This window comes from Ranitomeya imitator, chromosome 4, assembly GCF_032444005.1.
Source record: "Ranitomeya imitator isolate aRanImi1 chromosome 4, aRanImi1.pri, whole genome shotgun sequence".
Classification (NCBI taxonomy): domain Eukaryota; kingdom Metazoa; phylum Chordata; class Amphibia; order Anura; family Dendrobatidae; genus Ranitomeya; species Ranitomeya imitator.
Genome location: NC_091285.1, coordinates 142623306 through 142638979, shown reverse-complemented (window position 1 = coordinate 142638979; position 15674 = coordinate 142623306). Strand labels below are relative to the sequence as shown.

Below are 15674 nucleotides of genomic sequence, written 5' to 3'. Positions count from 1 at the left end.
CCGATAGTCGTTGCAAAACCTCCACTCTCCATCAGGTTTTGGGACCAGGACAATTGGGCTTGACCAACCGTTCTTGGATTCCTCAATGACTCCAAGCCTCAACATACGCTCCACTTCCTTGGAGATAACTTCTCGACGAGCCTCAGGAATACGATAAGGTTTCACATTCACCCGCACATGGGGCTCTGTTAGGACCTCGTGCTCTATGACCTTCATGTATCCTGGCAATTCTGAAAACAGGTCCCTGTTTTTCTGGAGTAACTCCCGGCACTGCTGTTTCTGGGTTTTCGATAGCGTCTCTGCTATAGTAACCGCTCCAACCTCACCTTCTGGGTTGCTTAATAATGACGGAGTTACTGTCGGCTCTCTATCTTGCCATGGCTTGATGAGGTTGACATGGTAAACTTGGAATGGTTTCCGTCTTCCTGGTTGGTGAATTTTATAATTTACCTCACCAAGTTTCTCGACAACCTCATATGGCCCTTGCCATTTGGCCAAGAACTTGCTTTCCACCGTTGGAACTAACACCAGAACTCGGTCTCCCGGATTGAACTGCCTCACTCTTGCAGACCGGTTGTAGACCCTGGCTTGAGCTTCTTGTGCTTGGAGAAGGTGTTCTTTCACGATAGGCATCACCTTTGCAATCCTCTGCTGCATCAGGGCCACATGCTCAATGACGCTTCTGTGGGGCGTGACTTCGGCTTCCCAGGTTTCCTTGGCTATATCCAGGAGTCCTCGTGGATGTCGGCCATATAGAAGCTCAAACGGTGAGAACCCTGTGGAGGCCTGTGGAACTTCACGAATGGAAAACATCAGATAGGGTAAGAGACAATCCCAGTCTCTACCGTCTTTCTCTATAGCTTTTCTCAGCATGCTCTTTAGAGTCTTGTTAAACCTCTCAACAAGACCATCTGACTGGGGATGGTACACCGAGGTCCTCAACTGGGAGATCTTCAGGGCTTTGCATAACTCCCTCATCACCTTGCTCATGAAAGGTGTACCCTGGTCAGTCAGGATCTCCTTTGGCAGACCTGTCCGGGAAAAGACATGGACCAACTCGCGGGCTATGCTCTTTGAGGAAGAATTCCTCAAGGGAATTGCCTCAGGATAGCGTGTGGCATAGTCCAGGATGACTAATATATACTGATGGCCCCGAGCTGATTTAACTAAGGGACCGACCAAGTCCATGGCAATTCTCTCGAACGGTACCTCAATAATGGGCAGTGGCACAAGGGGGTTCCGGAAATGAGGAGTAGGAGCAGTTAGCTGACATGTAGGGCAGGACCTGCAATAGTTCACTATTTCCCGGTGACACCCAGGCCAATAGAACCTCTGCACAACCCGTTCCTGCGTTTTTTCCACCCCTAGGTGTCCACCCAAGATGTGTGAATGGGCCATGTCCAACACTTTCCGTCTATACGGACCCGGCACTATCAACTGCTCTACCAACTCCTCCCTTATTTTCGTGACCCGGTACAACAATTCCCCCCTCAACAGAAAATGGGGAAATCTTTTGTCTGCCCCCGGCTCCTGTACCACCCCGTCAATAACTGTGACATTATTAAAGGCTTCCCTCAGAGTGGGGTCCCTATGTTGGGCAGTCCCAAAATTTTCACCGGTAACCTCTAACTCCAGAATGTCAGATGTAGGGGATACTTCCTCCTCATCCCCAACCAGAACACAAAAAGGAAAGCTGTCTGCCTCTGGGTGTGGCGATACCGTTCCAGGGTTCACTGGTTCCCTGCCAGGGAGCTCAGAACCCTTTCCCCACAAATCCCAAAACAAACAGAAATCCCGGCCAATAATTATAGGGTGCAACAAGTCCTGAACTACGCCGACCATGTGGGATTCAGTGCCACATGCCGTTTCAATGTCCACCCTGGCCATAGGGTAGTCCTTTGCATCACCATGTATGCACCGCACTCCGACCTTCTTTCCTGGGAGCAGGTGAAGAGGAAAAGTGGCCCTCACCAGGGTCACTAGGCTCCCCGAGTCTAACAGTGCCGTTACTGCTTGACCGTTCACCTTTACGGGACACGCTTGAGGTCCCTCGTTGGATGGAGAGTTCACACTACAGACTGGATACGCATAGTATGAACAACGGCGTCCCATGCTGCAGTCCATCTGCTCAGTGGCTTGGGAACAACGGGCAGCTATATGTCCTGGCTTGTGGCACCTCCAACAAATAACATCACCCGTGGGGACCTTGGGCACCACCTCCCCCGCCCTTTGTGACCTTGGACGCACCACCCCTTTTTGGGACTCAGCTGCCCTCTGGGACCCCCAGTACGGCATGGGCTGCCTCCCGAAGGAGCCTTCCAACCCTTGGTATCTCTCAACCAGTCCGATCAGCTCGTCGGCATTCTGGGGATCACCCTGGGCAACCCAAGACTGTATAGGCCTCGGGAGGGAATGGACAAACCGATCCATCATCACCCGTTCTACCATCTGTGCAGGCGCAGAGGTCTCTGGCTGCAGCCATTTCTGGACCAGGTGCAACAGATCAAACATTTGGGAACGAGGTGGTTTGTCCCGGTGATAGCCCCAGGAGTGAACTCGCTGTGCCCTGACAGTCAGTGTCACCCCCAGACGTGCGAGAATCTCGGCTTTCAATTTGTGATACTCTTTGGCATCCTGCAAGGTCAAATCATAGTACGCCTTCTGGGGTTCTCCCGTCAGGTATGGCGCAAGTACCTCTGCCCACTGCTCTGGCGGAAGTTTTTCCCTCTCAGCGACCCTCTCAAACACCGTCAGGAAGGCCTCAACATCATCCCCGGGAGTCATTTTCTGCAATGCGCGTCTTACCGTCTTCCGGACGTGGGTGTCATCAGCCAAACCTGGGGTTGGGGCGCTCGCCTTGCCCTGGATGGCGGTTGCCAGAAGCTGCATCTGCTGCTGATGCTCCTGCTGGCTCTGTTGTAACTGCTGCCGTTGCTCCTGCTGGCTTTGCTGCATCTGCTGCCGTTGCTCCTGCTGGTTCTGTTGTATCTGCTGCTGGCTCTGTTGTATCTGCTGCATCAACAGCCTGTTGGTCTCTTGCTGCCTTTGCTCCTGCTGGACCAAGTGTTTCAGCAGGTCCTCCATTTTCTCCGGCAATGCTTGCTGGCTTGCAACAGCCTTGACCCAGGACATTCAAAAATAAACTCACGTCTCCGCTGGGAACGCTGCCCGCATTCTCCACCAATTGTAGCGATTTCACTCACTCAGCTGCGACGGCTGACACTCAGGAGACGTGTTCCTTTAAAGTTCACTGGGTTTATTGCTTCATAAACCATGTGGCAAAACAACAGAAAGCAAAATAGCCTTTAGTTCAGGCAAAGGAAAACAAGGGTCCAGTTCATCCGGCTCAGTCCTGAAGCCGAACACACTCAGGAGGGTTTCACCTCCACACATATCTGCTGTGTAAAGGATTAGCCTGTCTTATATAGGACTAACCACACCCAGTAATCTATCACATGATTAGCCATGTGGTCTGACATCACCACAGGTCCTGAAACACAAATATATGGTTATATAAAACAACGCAATATTCCGGGCTACATTACAGCAACAAGGCACTTATGTGGCACATACCTCCCGTCGACTACACACCCTTTAGCCATGCTACAACACATACTGTATGAAAGTCTACAAATGCTGGGTCTTCTCTATATTGAATGTCTAACCTTTCTATTGGACAGGAAGAACTTAAAATAAGCAATCTTCTGTTCTCAATTCTCATCGAAGAAGAGATCCATGTCAGAGCTGCACAACTAAACCAGATCATGGACAAGAAACGGAAACAGAAGGTGGGGTTTGTTATCTTGAAGGTACAGGAAAGATAAATATCTTGGTACTGTGTTAGGCTACTTTCAGACTTCCGTCGGTACGGACCCGTCACAATGCGTTGGGCCGACGTACGTTGTGAAATAACTGCACGACGTGGGCAGCGGATGCAGTTTTTCAACGCATCCGCTGCCCATTCTGAAGTTCGGGGAGGAGGGGGCGGAGTTTCGGCCGCGCATGCGCGGTCGAAAATGGCGGACACGTCGCACAAAAAAAACGTTACATTGAACGTTTTTTGTGCGTCGCGTCAGCCAAAACACGACGGATCTGTCGCACGACGGACGCGACGTGTGCCCATCCGTCGTGATCCGTCGCTAATACAAGTGTATGGGCAAAAAACGCATCCTGCAAGCACATTTGCAGGATCCGTTTTTTGCCCATAACGACGGATTGCTACGGAGGACAAAAATCGGAAGTGTGAAAGTAGCCTAAGCCAGTAGATAGAAAACATATTTAGAATTGAGAGTCCTCAGTGGTTGATACCTTTTAATGGCTACCTGAAAAGATGGTAACAAATTGCAAGCTTTCGAGACTACACAGGTCTCTTCATCAGGCAAAGACTAAAGCAAATTCTGAAGAATCACATATTATCTGGAAGGGGAACTCTAGAAATGGTGCGCTGGTGTCCTAATAATTTCCAAAACTCAATCTAGAATGAAATCTACTATATAAAGCTGAATGTGTGTGTGTGTGTGTGTATGTATGTGTGTGTGTATGTCCGGGATTGGCATCTGCACCGTCGCAGCTACAGCCACAAAATTTTGCACAGTCACACGTCTGGACCCCGAGAGCGTCATAGGCTATATTGTGAGGCAAAATTTTAACCCCGCGCGTTCCAATTCACCAAACAATTTTGCCCCTATCTACATAATGGGGAAAAAAGTGAAAGGAAAAGTGTTGGAAGCGTCGCAGCTACAGCAACAAAATTTTGCACAGTCACACGTCTGGACCCTGAGAGCGTCATAGGCTACGTTGTGAGGTGAAATTTTAACCCCGTGCTTTCCAATTCACCAAACAATTTTGCCCATATCTACATAATGGGGAAAAAAATGAAAGGAAAAGTGTTGGAGGCGTCGCAGCTACAGAAACAAAATTTTGCACAGTCACACGTCTGGACCCTGAGAGCGTCATAGGCTACGTTGTGAGGTGAAATTTTAACCCCGCGCTTTCCAATTCACCAAACAATTTTGCCCCTATCTACATAATGGGGAAAAAGTGAAAGGAAAAGTGTTGGAGGCGTCGCAGCTACAGCCACAAAATTTTGCACAGTCACACGTCTGGACCCCGAGAGCGTCATAGGCTATGTTGTGAGGTGAAACTTTAACTCTGCGCTTTCCAATTCACCAAACTATTTTTTCCCTATCTACATAATGGGGAAAAGTGAAAGGAAAAGTGTTGGAGGCAAATTGACAGCTGCCAGATGTGAACAAGGGAGTGATGGCGCCAAAGAGTATATACCGTACAGTTGCTAAGGTGGGACCCCGACATGGGATACTCACCACACACGGGGATATGAACACACACACAAAATGCGCCACACACTACCACGTGCTTGAACACATATACCACCCTCAGCACACATTTCACCACACATACACCAACCTCGCCACATAAAAGTCGAAACACAAAAGTCGCCGCTCAAAACTCACCACGCGCAAAACTCGCCACATGCAAAAAATAGGCTCACGCAAAACTCGCCACAAGTGCAAAACTCACCTCATGGAAAACTCGCCACACGCAAAACTTGCACATGCGGAAAAATTGCCACATGCACAAAATTTGCAACACATGCAAAAGTTGCCTCACACAAAACTTGCACATACTCAAAAGGCACCAGACATAAAACTCACCACGCGCAAAACTCGCCATGCGCAAAACTTGCTGCACACAACTTGCTACACTAACCTGTCACATGCAACTCGACACACAAAAAGTTGCTACACGCAAGTTGCCACACAAAACTCATCTCACAAAAGTCGCTACATGCATGTCGCCACACACAACTCAACACACACAACTTGACAAACGAAACTCGCCCTAAAACACACACAAGTCTGGTATTAGCCTTCAAAAATAAAAATCTGATTAATAAGCAGACAAACTACAAGAGCAACAAATGTACCATATAGGAAATACGGCAGCCGTCAGTCACATGACCTGTCTATTATGTGTATGTGTGAGCTAATATATACTGCCAGGGGGAGGGCTTCCTGTTGGCTGGGGATTTATCAGGCTGCCAATTTATCTTACAAATACTGAGGTAAAAATACTGAGCAAATAACGTGTTAACGAGGTCTAATACAGGAGATCACACAGGTATATACTATATACAGGGGAGATGACACACAGATATATACTATGTACAGGAGAGATGACACACAGGTATATACTATATAAAGGAGGAGATGACATACAGGTACATACTATATACATGAGGAGATGACACACAGGTATATACTATATACAGGAGCAGATTACCTACAGGTATATACTATATACAGGAGGAGATGACATACAGGTATATGCTATATATAGAAGATGACATACAGGTATATACTATATACAAGAGGAGATGACACACACATATATACTATATACAGGGGAGATGACACACAGGTATATACTATATACAGGAGGAGATGACACACAGGTATATACTATATATAGAAGGAGATGACATACAGGTATATACTATATATAGGAGGAGATGACATACAGGTATATACTATATATAGGAGGAGATGACATACAGGTATATACTATATACAGGAGATGACATACAAGTGTATACTATATATAAGGGAGATGACAAACATGTATATACTGAGGTGAAAATGAGAGGTGTGAGGTGAAAATGAAAAGGTGTGAGTGCAAAATGAGAGGAGTGAGGGAAAATAGTGTAGTGATCGGAAAATGACAGATGTGAGGTCGAAATGACAAGTGTTAGGCGGGAATGAGAGGAGTGAGGGAGAAAATGAGAGGAGTGAGGGAGAAAATGAGAGGTGTGAGGGAGAAAATGAGAGATGTGAGGGGGAAAATTAAAGATGTGATTGGGAAAATGAGAGGCGTGATGGGAAAATAAGAGAAGTGACATGCTATAACTAACCACAGATATTTACTATGCCCAGGCAACGCCGGGCTCTTCAGCTAGTAAGAACTATAACTGCCCACACTGTTGGTTAGTCTGCACCGTCTTCTGCTTGATCCTGAAGTGCTCACTCTAGCAATTCCTCAGAGAATAAAGGGTTAATACATCTTTGTCTAATTCTATTTTCAGCTGATGAGTGAAGCCTTCACCCTGGTTAATCCAGTGGTGTCACTTAGGAACTTGTATCTAATTGGGAGGCCTCTGCTATAGCTAGTTGTCTTCCAGCCAGACACAACAGTGGGAAGTAGGAGAGGACTTGGCTGAGCTCCTGAGGACACGCAGAGGATGCGTGCTGTGCATTAATGTGTGTATATATTACATTTTAATATGCAACAAAATAGGATCATAGAAAATAAACAGTTTATGGTAATAAGTGCTAAAAATAGGACACCCTGTGAGCGTCTTAGGGGGTAATTCTAATCTAAACATTTATTCAACTATCTTACCTAAAGGCCTTGAAGAGCCCCAGGCTAAAGTCAGCTGAACCCGGCAGGATCAGGTGACCATCTAATGTGTATGGGAGCCTCACAACTTTCCCCTGACCGATGATGTTGGGGGAGAGAAGATTCCACCCTGCTGAATTTCAGTGGCTGACCTTTTTTTCCCACAGAGATAAGCTGCTCCTGGCAGAGTTTTGCAGCTGCTTTCTCATATAGAATATAGGAACACTTGAGCCGAGCAATCCTGTATATGGGGGCTTCGGGGAATAAAGCTGTCGGCCATACCATCATAATGTGTATAGGGGCAATAAGCCTCCAGCAGTACATTAGAGCCAGGGCTGGACTGGCCATCTGGCAATTTTGGCAAAACCAGAAGAGCCTGTCTGGTCGTGGACCGCCTTGTCTGCTATGTTGTTAACAAAATCAGTGTTCTCAAGACACCTATGCTGTTAAGAGTTGTGATGGAACACAAAGTCACTGGTTCTGTCATCTATCCCAGCAGGCCATGGGTATCATTAGAAATATTGGTCTTGTACTAAATCTTCCTTTCCTCCATCCAGAGTAATATTAGTAATATATCTCATCTGGATCTTGGGGACGGAGACAACATGGGCCTGTGTGATTTCAAATGCCAGGACTGAATTTCATCCCCATTCCGTACCTGATTTGAGCAGTCTATAAATCCCCTGCCCACTGATGAGGACTCGACTCATGCTACTCCAGTCTACACAGCAAAGCTGACAAGTTAGCAACAGAACCCAGGAAGCATCATCCTATTCCAAATGCTCTACTACAAAAACTAGAATATCTAACGGTTGTTGTTTTGGAAAGTAACAAAAATAAACCACAAAAAGTTTATATTAAAAACTGGTTTTAGTAAAAATATATTTTCCGACTCTCCATTGCCTTTAAGTAGGTTGTTCACTTCTCTGACAAGCGCTAACTAAATACTGTTTTCACCATTGTGTAAAACAAAAAAACAAGACACGAGAAACGAGGCACTGGAGCCATGCCAGTGGTCGGCTCTTGGTCTTCTGGGGCTTGACTGACATTGTGATGAAATGTGAGTGCGACAGTACACGAATGAGATGCAGCTGTCACGCTTCCCTCGAACGCCCAAGTTTTGTCCAAAAGAAGTGTGAGAACTGCAGCCTATTACCAACTGCCGATTGTTATGCCACATAAGCACGGCAATCAATGCCACGAGAGCCTCTGGTGACCCAGCGCCATCATCACTGGAACTGCACCAGTGCACAGCATATCTCTTATTTTTATTTTACTAAGTGTTTAAGAAGGGATTTTCTGAGTAGTGGCCCACTCCTTCAAATTTGCACGTGCAGTGAACAAATGGTAAGATGAAATAATTGTAAGAAAGTCTGTTTCTGTTACAGAACCAGACATCAGATCTGGTTAAGACTTTCAAGACGGCAGTGGAGTCTTTCCAGGAGTCTTATGATGACCTGGTGGCAGAAGATAAGGTAAAGATAGGTGGAGTAAGCATTAAAATTCAAGTGCGTAGTTCTCTTGAGATTATGGCATCTGTTCTGGTTTTAGTTGTTAGACCGTGGATTCAAGAAGGAATTTTCTGATGTTCCAGCTCACCATGTGGATCAGCTTTATAAACTGTACAGAAAAAGGCCACGGTATGGGTATTGATAGAAATGTTTTTCTCTTGGTTGGTCTGTTACAAGGAATTTCTGGTACAATTCTGCTTTGTTTCCTGTAGAGTTCAGAGACTTAGGACTCAGACAGAGAGTGAGGCACCATTTGGTGATCGGCCAGGATCAGCCAAATCTTATAAGGATTCAGTTGTCCTGCTAATGAAAGCTATGGATGAATTTGATGATCCGGAGCATATGCCGGAAGGGCTTGATCTTCCAGTATGGGAACGTTTCTGTCTGGCAAGAAGGTCAAAAATGGAATATGAACAGCAAGTACGAAACAGAAAACAATAATCGGTCATGGGCAATTTAATGCATCTACTATATAATTGTCTAAGGGTCACTTCCGTCTTTCTGTCTGTCCTTCTGTCTGTCTGTCACGGATATTCATTGGTCGCGGCCTCTGTATGTCATGGAAATCCAAGTCGCTGATTGGTCGTGGCAAAACGCCCACGACCAATCAGCGACGGGCACAGTCCACCGGCAAAATGGCCGCTCCTTCCTCCCCGCAGTCAGTGGCCGCTCCATACTCCCCTCCAGTCAGCCCTCACACAGGGTTAATGGCAGCGTTAATGGACCGCGGTGTAACACACTCCATTAACGCAGCTATTAACCCTGTGTGACCAACTTTTTACTATTGATGCTCCGTATGCAGCATCAATAGTAAAATGATCTAATGTTAAAAATAATAATAATTAAAAAAAAAGGTTATTCTCACCAGCCGACATGCGCACTGTCCTCGGCAGTGCAAGCGGCAGGTTCCGGTTCCAAAGATGCTATGCGAGAAGGACCTTCCATAACGTCACGGTCATGTGACCGCGACATCATCACAGGTCCTGCGCTCATACCATCCCTGGGACCGGAAGCTGCCGCGTGCACCACACACAGGTGCCAGGACTACAAGGGGCCCTCGGAAGGTGAGTATATGTTTATTTTTTATTTTAAGTCTTTTTTAACCACGCATATAGTGTCCACATTGCTATATACTACGTGGGCTGCGTTATATACTACATGGCTGCTATGTACTACGTGGGCAGTGTTATATACTATGTGGGCTATGTTATATACTGCGTGGGCTGCGTTATATACTACATGGCTGCTATATACTATGTGGCCAGTGTTATATACTATGTGGGCAATGTTATATACTGCATGGGCTGCGTTATATACTACATGGCTACTATATACTACGTGGGCAGTGTTATATACTGTGCGGGCTGCGTTATATACTACATGGCTGCTATATACTACATGGGCAGTGTTATATACTATGTGGGCAGTTATATACTGTGTGGGCTGCGTTATATACTGCCTGGCTGCTATATACTACGTGGCCAGTGTTATATACTATGTGGGCAATGTTATATGCTGCGTCGGCTCTGTCATCTACTGTTTGGGCTGTGTTATATGCTGCGTGGCCACTGTTATACACTGTGTGGCCTGTATTAACGCATCGGGTATTCAAGAATATGTCGTGGCCTGTGCTATATACTATGTGGCTGCTATATACATAGATATTCTAGAATACCCGATGCGTTAGAATCGGGCCACCATCTAGTTTATAATAATTGCCTGTATGTATATTCCATTACATTCTCTTTGCTGTTGGATTACTATACACTTAAAACATTGTACATTATGTTCATTATATGAGGCACTTTTTCATTCAGATTATGGGCCTGAAAAAGACACTCTAAGGACATACCGTACTCTAAATCTGTAATCGAACTGACCGAGAAAATAAAGTTGTTACATCACTTTTCAATCAGAATATGACTGGGTTCACATTTATCCTGTGCTCTACACTGAGCACCAGATGTTGGGGTTTCAATCTAAATCAGCTAAAAACGTGATTCAGGAAAAACCCCTGCTTGAACCATTTACTACAATTAGGCAGATTTAGTCATGTTCGACTCTGACTGGTCTCGTCTGGTGGCATCCATCTTTTTAGGGATGCACAAAAGCATGGTGGGCACTGAACATAGGACACTGTTAAAGCAAAGGCTATATTGAGTCCAAAGTGACTCCATATGCCTCATTATAGTGAATGGTTCTGTCAGGGGTTCCTTTTAGATTCCATTTTGCAGGTATTTAGGCAGAAACCCTAACCTAAGCCTTAGCATAGAGCACAGGATAAATGTGACTCTAGCCATTAAACTGATCAAAATATGTTATGTCCCCTAAAATGGTACCAATACAAATGTCAATTAAATCTGGCAAAAAATAAACCCCACTTAGGCCTGTCACATATCAACAAAAAATGGGTGTTTCCATGCTACTGGTTGCATAAAGGCTCTGAAAAATCGACATTGCCTCCACCCCCAAAAAAAAAACAATCCAGCAATATCTGCGCTCTCAAACCCAAATGCACCCTATATTCAGAACCCAGTAGTATGCCCATACCTCAGCTACCGTCCACATTCATGGCATTACTGTAGTGAAGAGAGTCACATTACTAATTTATGGGATGCGTCTCCAGACGCACAAGCTGGGCACAATATATTGGGCACTAAAATGGCATATTTACTAAAAACAGTGGGATTAGCTAGACCTTTCCCGTGCAAAACAGATAAATGGAGTTATATGCATGCACCCTTCTATCCATTTTGCAGTAAAACAATGATACAAGTAATTTTTGACGTCATACAGTATATTGCACCTATACACTCATTGATGGTTTATTTAGAAATGAATGTGTCCCTTTATATCTCTTCTGATGCAGGTAAAACGCAAGGCCCTGGTCCTAGCAGAAATGCAGGAATTCCTCCATAAAAGAATTGACGAAGATGAAAGGACACGGCAGGACATTGAGGACATCATTCAAGAACTTAATATGTAGCTAGCAGGTTTATTTAGTGTAATAAGTGGTGGAAACTGGATTATCGGCATCCATTGTCCTTACAACCTAACCCTTGTATAGAGGTACATTACTTCTCCACACTTAGGCTTTAGAGGTATACATCAGGAGGATCAGTGATTGTATATCTCCAACAAACTGTTATGACAAAGCCAGCTTTATAGATGACATCCAGTGGGACACAATAGGCTCACATTGCAAAAAATACATATTTTATACTGGATAACTACAGAGGATTACTGAGGCCTTTGGATAAGTTGGCCGTATAAGCCCATAGGTTCATTTTGTAGGACCAAATCCAAGGGCCTGATTCATGAAAGCAAAATTTTGGCATCAAAAGTCACCAAATTTGTGACTATTGTCATCTTCACAACAGTTTCTCCCAGCTCTACCAATAAATGGACGGAGCTTGGGTGGTATCAGGAGTAACACTACAGCTTGTCTAACTCATCTGAACTCCAGATGTAGCACACCGAGGTTCATGCTACTTGTCAGATGCTCCAGATTCATGAAGACACGTGCACCTCTTGATAAGTCAGGAGCATCTGACTCCAGCACACCCCCTCTTCAAGAACAACGCCAGTCCTGATGATTCGGGCTCCATGGGTTTAGTGTGGCAATTCGCCCTGTACTTTCACCTTGTAATTATGCAGTTGTTAAGGCATGTCTCTTTCTCACTCCTCTTGGTTTCAGATTGCGAAATGAGAAAATGAAGTTTCAGCTGGATCTTACTGTCCAGTTCATACTAAAACAAGGTCAGGTGGAAGTGGAGACCTCTGACCTAATTCCCAGTTATACAGACGCCATACTTCTTCACAGGAGTGTGATAGAAGACCTAAACAGCAATATACGGGTATATAACACAACGGATAAAAATTATATGTTATTCATTGACAAGAATCAGTGAAATTTTGATAAAAATCTAGAAATATTAAGCTTAGATAATACAATGAAAATATTCATTCTAACTTTGGTGGAAGAGCTATCACTCATATATAGAACTCATTAAATAGAAACTGTTTTCTCGCACTAGTGGCCATTTCTGTCAGTGTAAATGCTACCAGCACTGTCCTATTAGAGAAGAATTCTTCTCTCAATTGATGGTTGGTACCAACTAGTTCTGAAGCCTTAAGACCCCTATAAATGTTACATGAAAATCGGGCAACTTGAATTTTGTTTTCTCTAGTTTTGAAAACTCATGAACGCTCGGCCTAGTCTAGTGTTTATATCTGATTGACATGAGAACCATTTTTTGGACAACTCTTTATTGGCCAGGTCTCCTATAAGTTCCTGCAGCTCTAATTATGTATGTATGCAGGACTTATATGATCTAAGCCGACAGCAGCCCATTTTCTACAGCAATAATCAATTACTATATCTATTCTAAAGAAGATACATTACATGAGTCTATTTGGACTTTGATCTTTATTTATCCACTTTCCTTGTATCCAGGGTTTAGGAGAGCAGAAAATAGCAAGCATGGTGGAAAGCAAAGATTTCCGGAAAGGAATCTTCCAGCTTGATTGGGAACATAAAAAGATACGAATGGAGATGGAAGACCTGAAGAAGAAGTCCAGAGATATTACAATGCTTCGTGTGACAAAAGATATTCAGACAGTATGATGGTTTCCTAGAATCGATAGATTTATAACTCACTAATAGAATTATGGCTGCAGGACTATATACAATGCTAATAGAAGACTAACAATATGGAAACCACATCTGGGGTATTCCTATATTTAGCAAGGGTCCTGAAAACTGGCTCACATACTAAGCTAATAGCACTGTACAGTTACAATGGCACACAACAGACTGGGCACAATGGTACAAACCATGGTATGCTTTTTGTGGTTGTTCAGTGTATAGGAAAGAAGTCTACAGTGGCTTCCTGTAAAGTTAAAAAAAAATGTATTAGCCCAACAGAATCTACATAGACATTATTATTGCCTTTTTTCAACCCATTACTTGCCAAATTAAAATTTTTACAAGTACGGATTTTTCATAAAAGGGCTTCCCAATATTCAATTAAAAATGACAATGACATGATTTCCTATTTTTAAATCATTCATTTTACAAACACAACACAAAAAATTGGACCTAATTATGAAAATTATAAAATCTTGCTAGAAGCTAAAGATTAGGCGTCCCAAAAAAAGGACATTGGTAGATAATGGGTTAAGTGAATAAGGGCCTATAGATATGTTTGGTTTATGCACAAGACATATCACTTTCAGAAACATTTGTAGTAGACCCTAAAGAACCCCATACATAGAGTAAAATCGTCCGAGACTGTCAATACCGGTGGCTCAGCCGACCATGTAATCTGGTTCTCAAGATAGAAGAATCACGCAATTTGAATTCTAGCACTCAATCCTTTGTTAAGCTGCTGCCAAAATTGTCTGGCAGTGGTTTTCTACTCTTGGAATATGCATGAACTTCTGAGCTAAGTTTCCATGTGTTTTGGAAAGTTTGCTGACAGCTATCTAAGGTGTGCGGTCATACTCTTTGTAGTGTACATTTGACATATGGTGTATTGGTTCAAAGCGACCACGTAGTGGCGTACAGAACACGCTGCCGCTATGGGACCGTCAGGTAGGGGGGCGGTGTCAGACCCCACCAGGCATCACATTTTCAACTATCTGCATCCTACTCCATCATTATTCTCAGACCAGAGAAGTGGGGGAACAGTGTGAGGTGAGTTTTTTTTCTTTTTTTGTAATCAATGAGTACATTCTACTCATTGGAGTGATCATACTGTGTGTGTGGGGGCACTATACTGTCTGGAGGACTGTATGGATGTCATTATACTATTTGAAGAGCTATGCGGGGGCCATTATACTGTTTGGAGGACTATGTCGGGGTCCATTATACTTTGTGGGGACCATTATACAGTGTGGGCGGCCGTTATACAGAGTGGACAGCTCTTTGTGGCGCCATTATACTGTGTGGGATGGGGGAAATTTTACTATGTAGAGTGTGGTGAGGGCCATTATACAGTTTGGAAGGCAGTGTGGAGGCCATTATACAGTGCAAAAGATTGTTCTGGGGCCATTATAATGTGTGGATGGATCTACGGGGGCCAGAATACTGTATAGAGGGCTGTGTGGAGGAAATGATACTGTATGTAGAGCAATCATTGTGTGGAGGACTGTGGAGGCTGCATACTGTGTGGGGCGCTGCACTCTCATTCTATATGGAGTGCCATTATTGTGTGAAGGGTTCTCATACTGTGTGGGAAGACTGTGTAAGAGTCATCATACTGTGTTGGGAACACAGTGGGGGTATAATAATGTATTGGGGGGCACATTAATTGGTATCATACTTTATGGGCCATGTAAGGGGTATCGTAATGTGTGGGAACACAAAGAGGCTTTTATAGGAGCATAATTACTTTATAAGCACTGTAAAGTTGCAAGCTATGCTCTTCTGTGACCCCGCAAAATATATATATTTTTTATTATTTTTATGGGGGTGGGCCCAAATAGGGCTTCTGCTATGGAGCCCCGTGATTTCTATGTGTGCCCCTGGTCCCACACAAATTGTAAATATATTCATAGGAGTCTGTGAGCTGATGAAGGATAGTGGCTGTTGTACATCAGTATACATTTTTTTGCTCTAGACTGCTACAATACAAAATGACATCTTTTTATATTCCTTCACCTAACATCCCATGTAACCACTCGTATCCCTGTCTCAGGATTATCATGTATTATACACAGCTATGATCATCTACATACTGAGTT

The 15674-nt window shown here is 44.2% G+C and overlaps 1 protein-coding gene and 1 long non-coding RNA gene across 2 annotated transcripts in view; one reads left to right on the top strand and one right to left on the bottom strand.

The window, feature by feature from the left end:
* Positions 1–15674, top strand: part of CFAP43 (cilia and flagella associated protein 43) — a 101696-nt gene that overhangs the window by 83674 nt on the left and 2348 nt on the right. Inside the window, exons 29-35 of the mRNA XM_069763978.1 lie at positions 3681–3788; positions 8805–8891; positions 8968–9056; positions 9140–9347; positions 11797–11909; positions 12625–12784; positions 13384–13548. Of these exons, the coding sequence (XP_069620079.1) occupies positions 3681–3788; positions 8805–8891; positions 8968–9056; positions 9140–9347; positions 11797–11909; positions 12625–12784; positions 13384–13548 (930 nt within the window). The remainder of the gene's footprint in view (positions 1–3680; positions 3789–8804; positions 8892–8967; positions 9057–9139; positions 9348–11796; positions 11910–12624; positions 12785–13383; positions 13549–15674) is intronic.
* LOC138675608 (uncharacterized) overlaps positions 13354–15674 on the bottom strand; it is a 26021-nt gene continuing 23700 nt past the window's right edge. The window contains exons 3-4 of the long non-coding RNA XR_011320697.1: positions 13764–13819; positions 13354–13491 (exon numbers count right to left, since the gene is read on the bottom strand). This is a non-coding gene — a long non-coding RNA (uncharacterized lncRNA). The remainder of the gene's footprint in view (positions 13492–13763; positions 13820–15674) is intronic.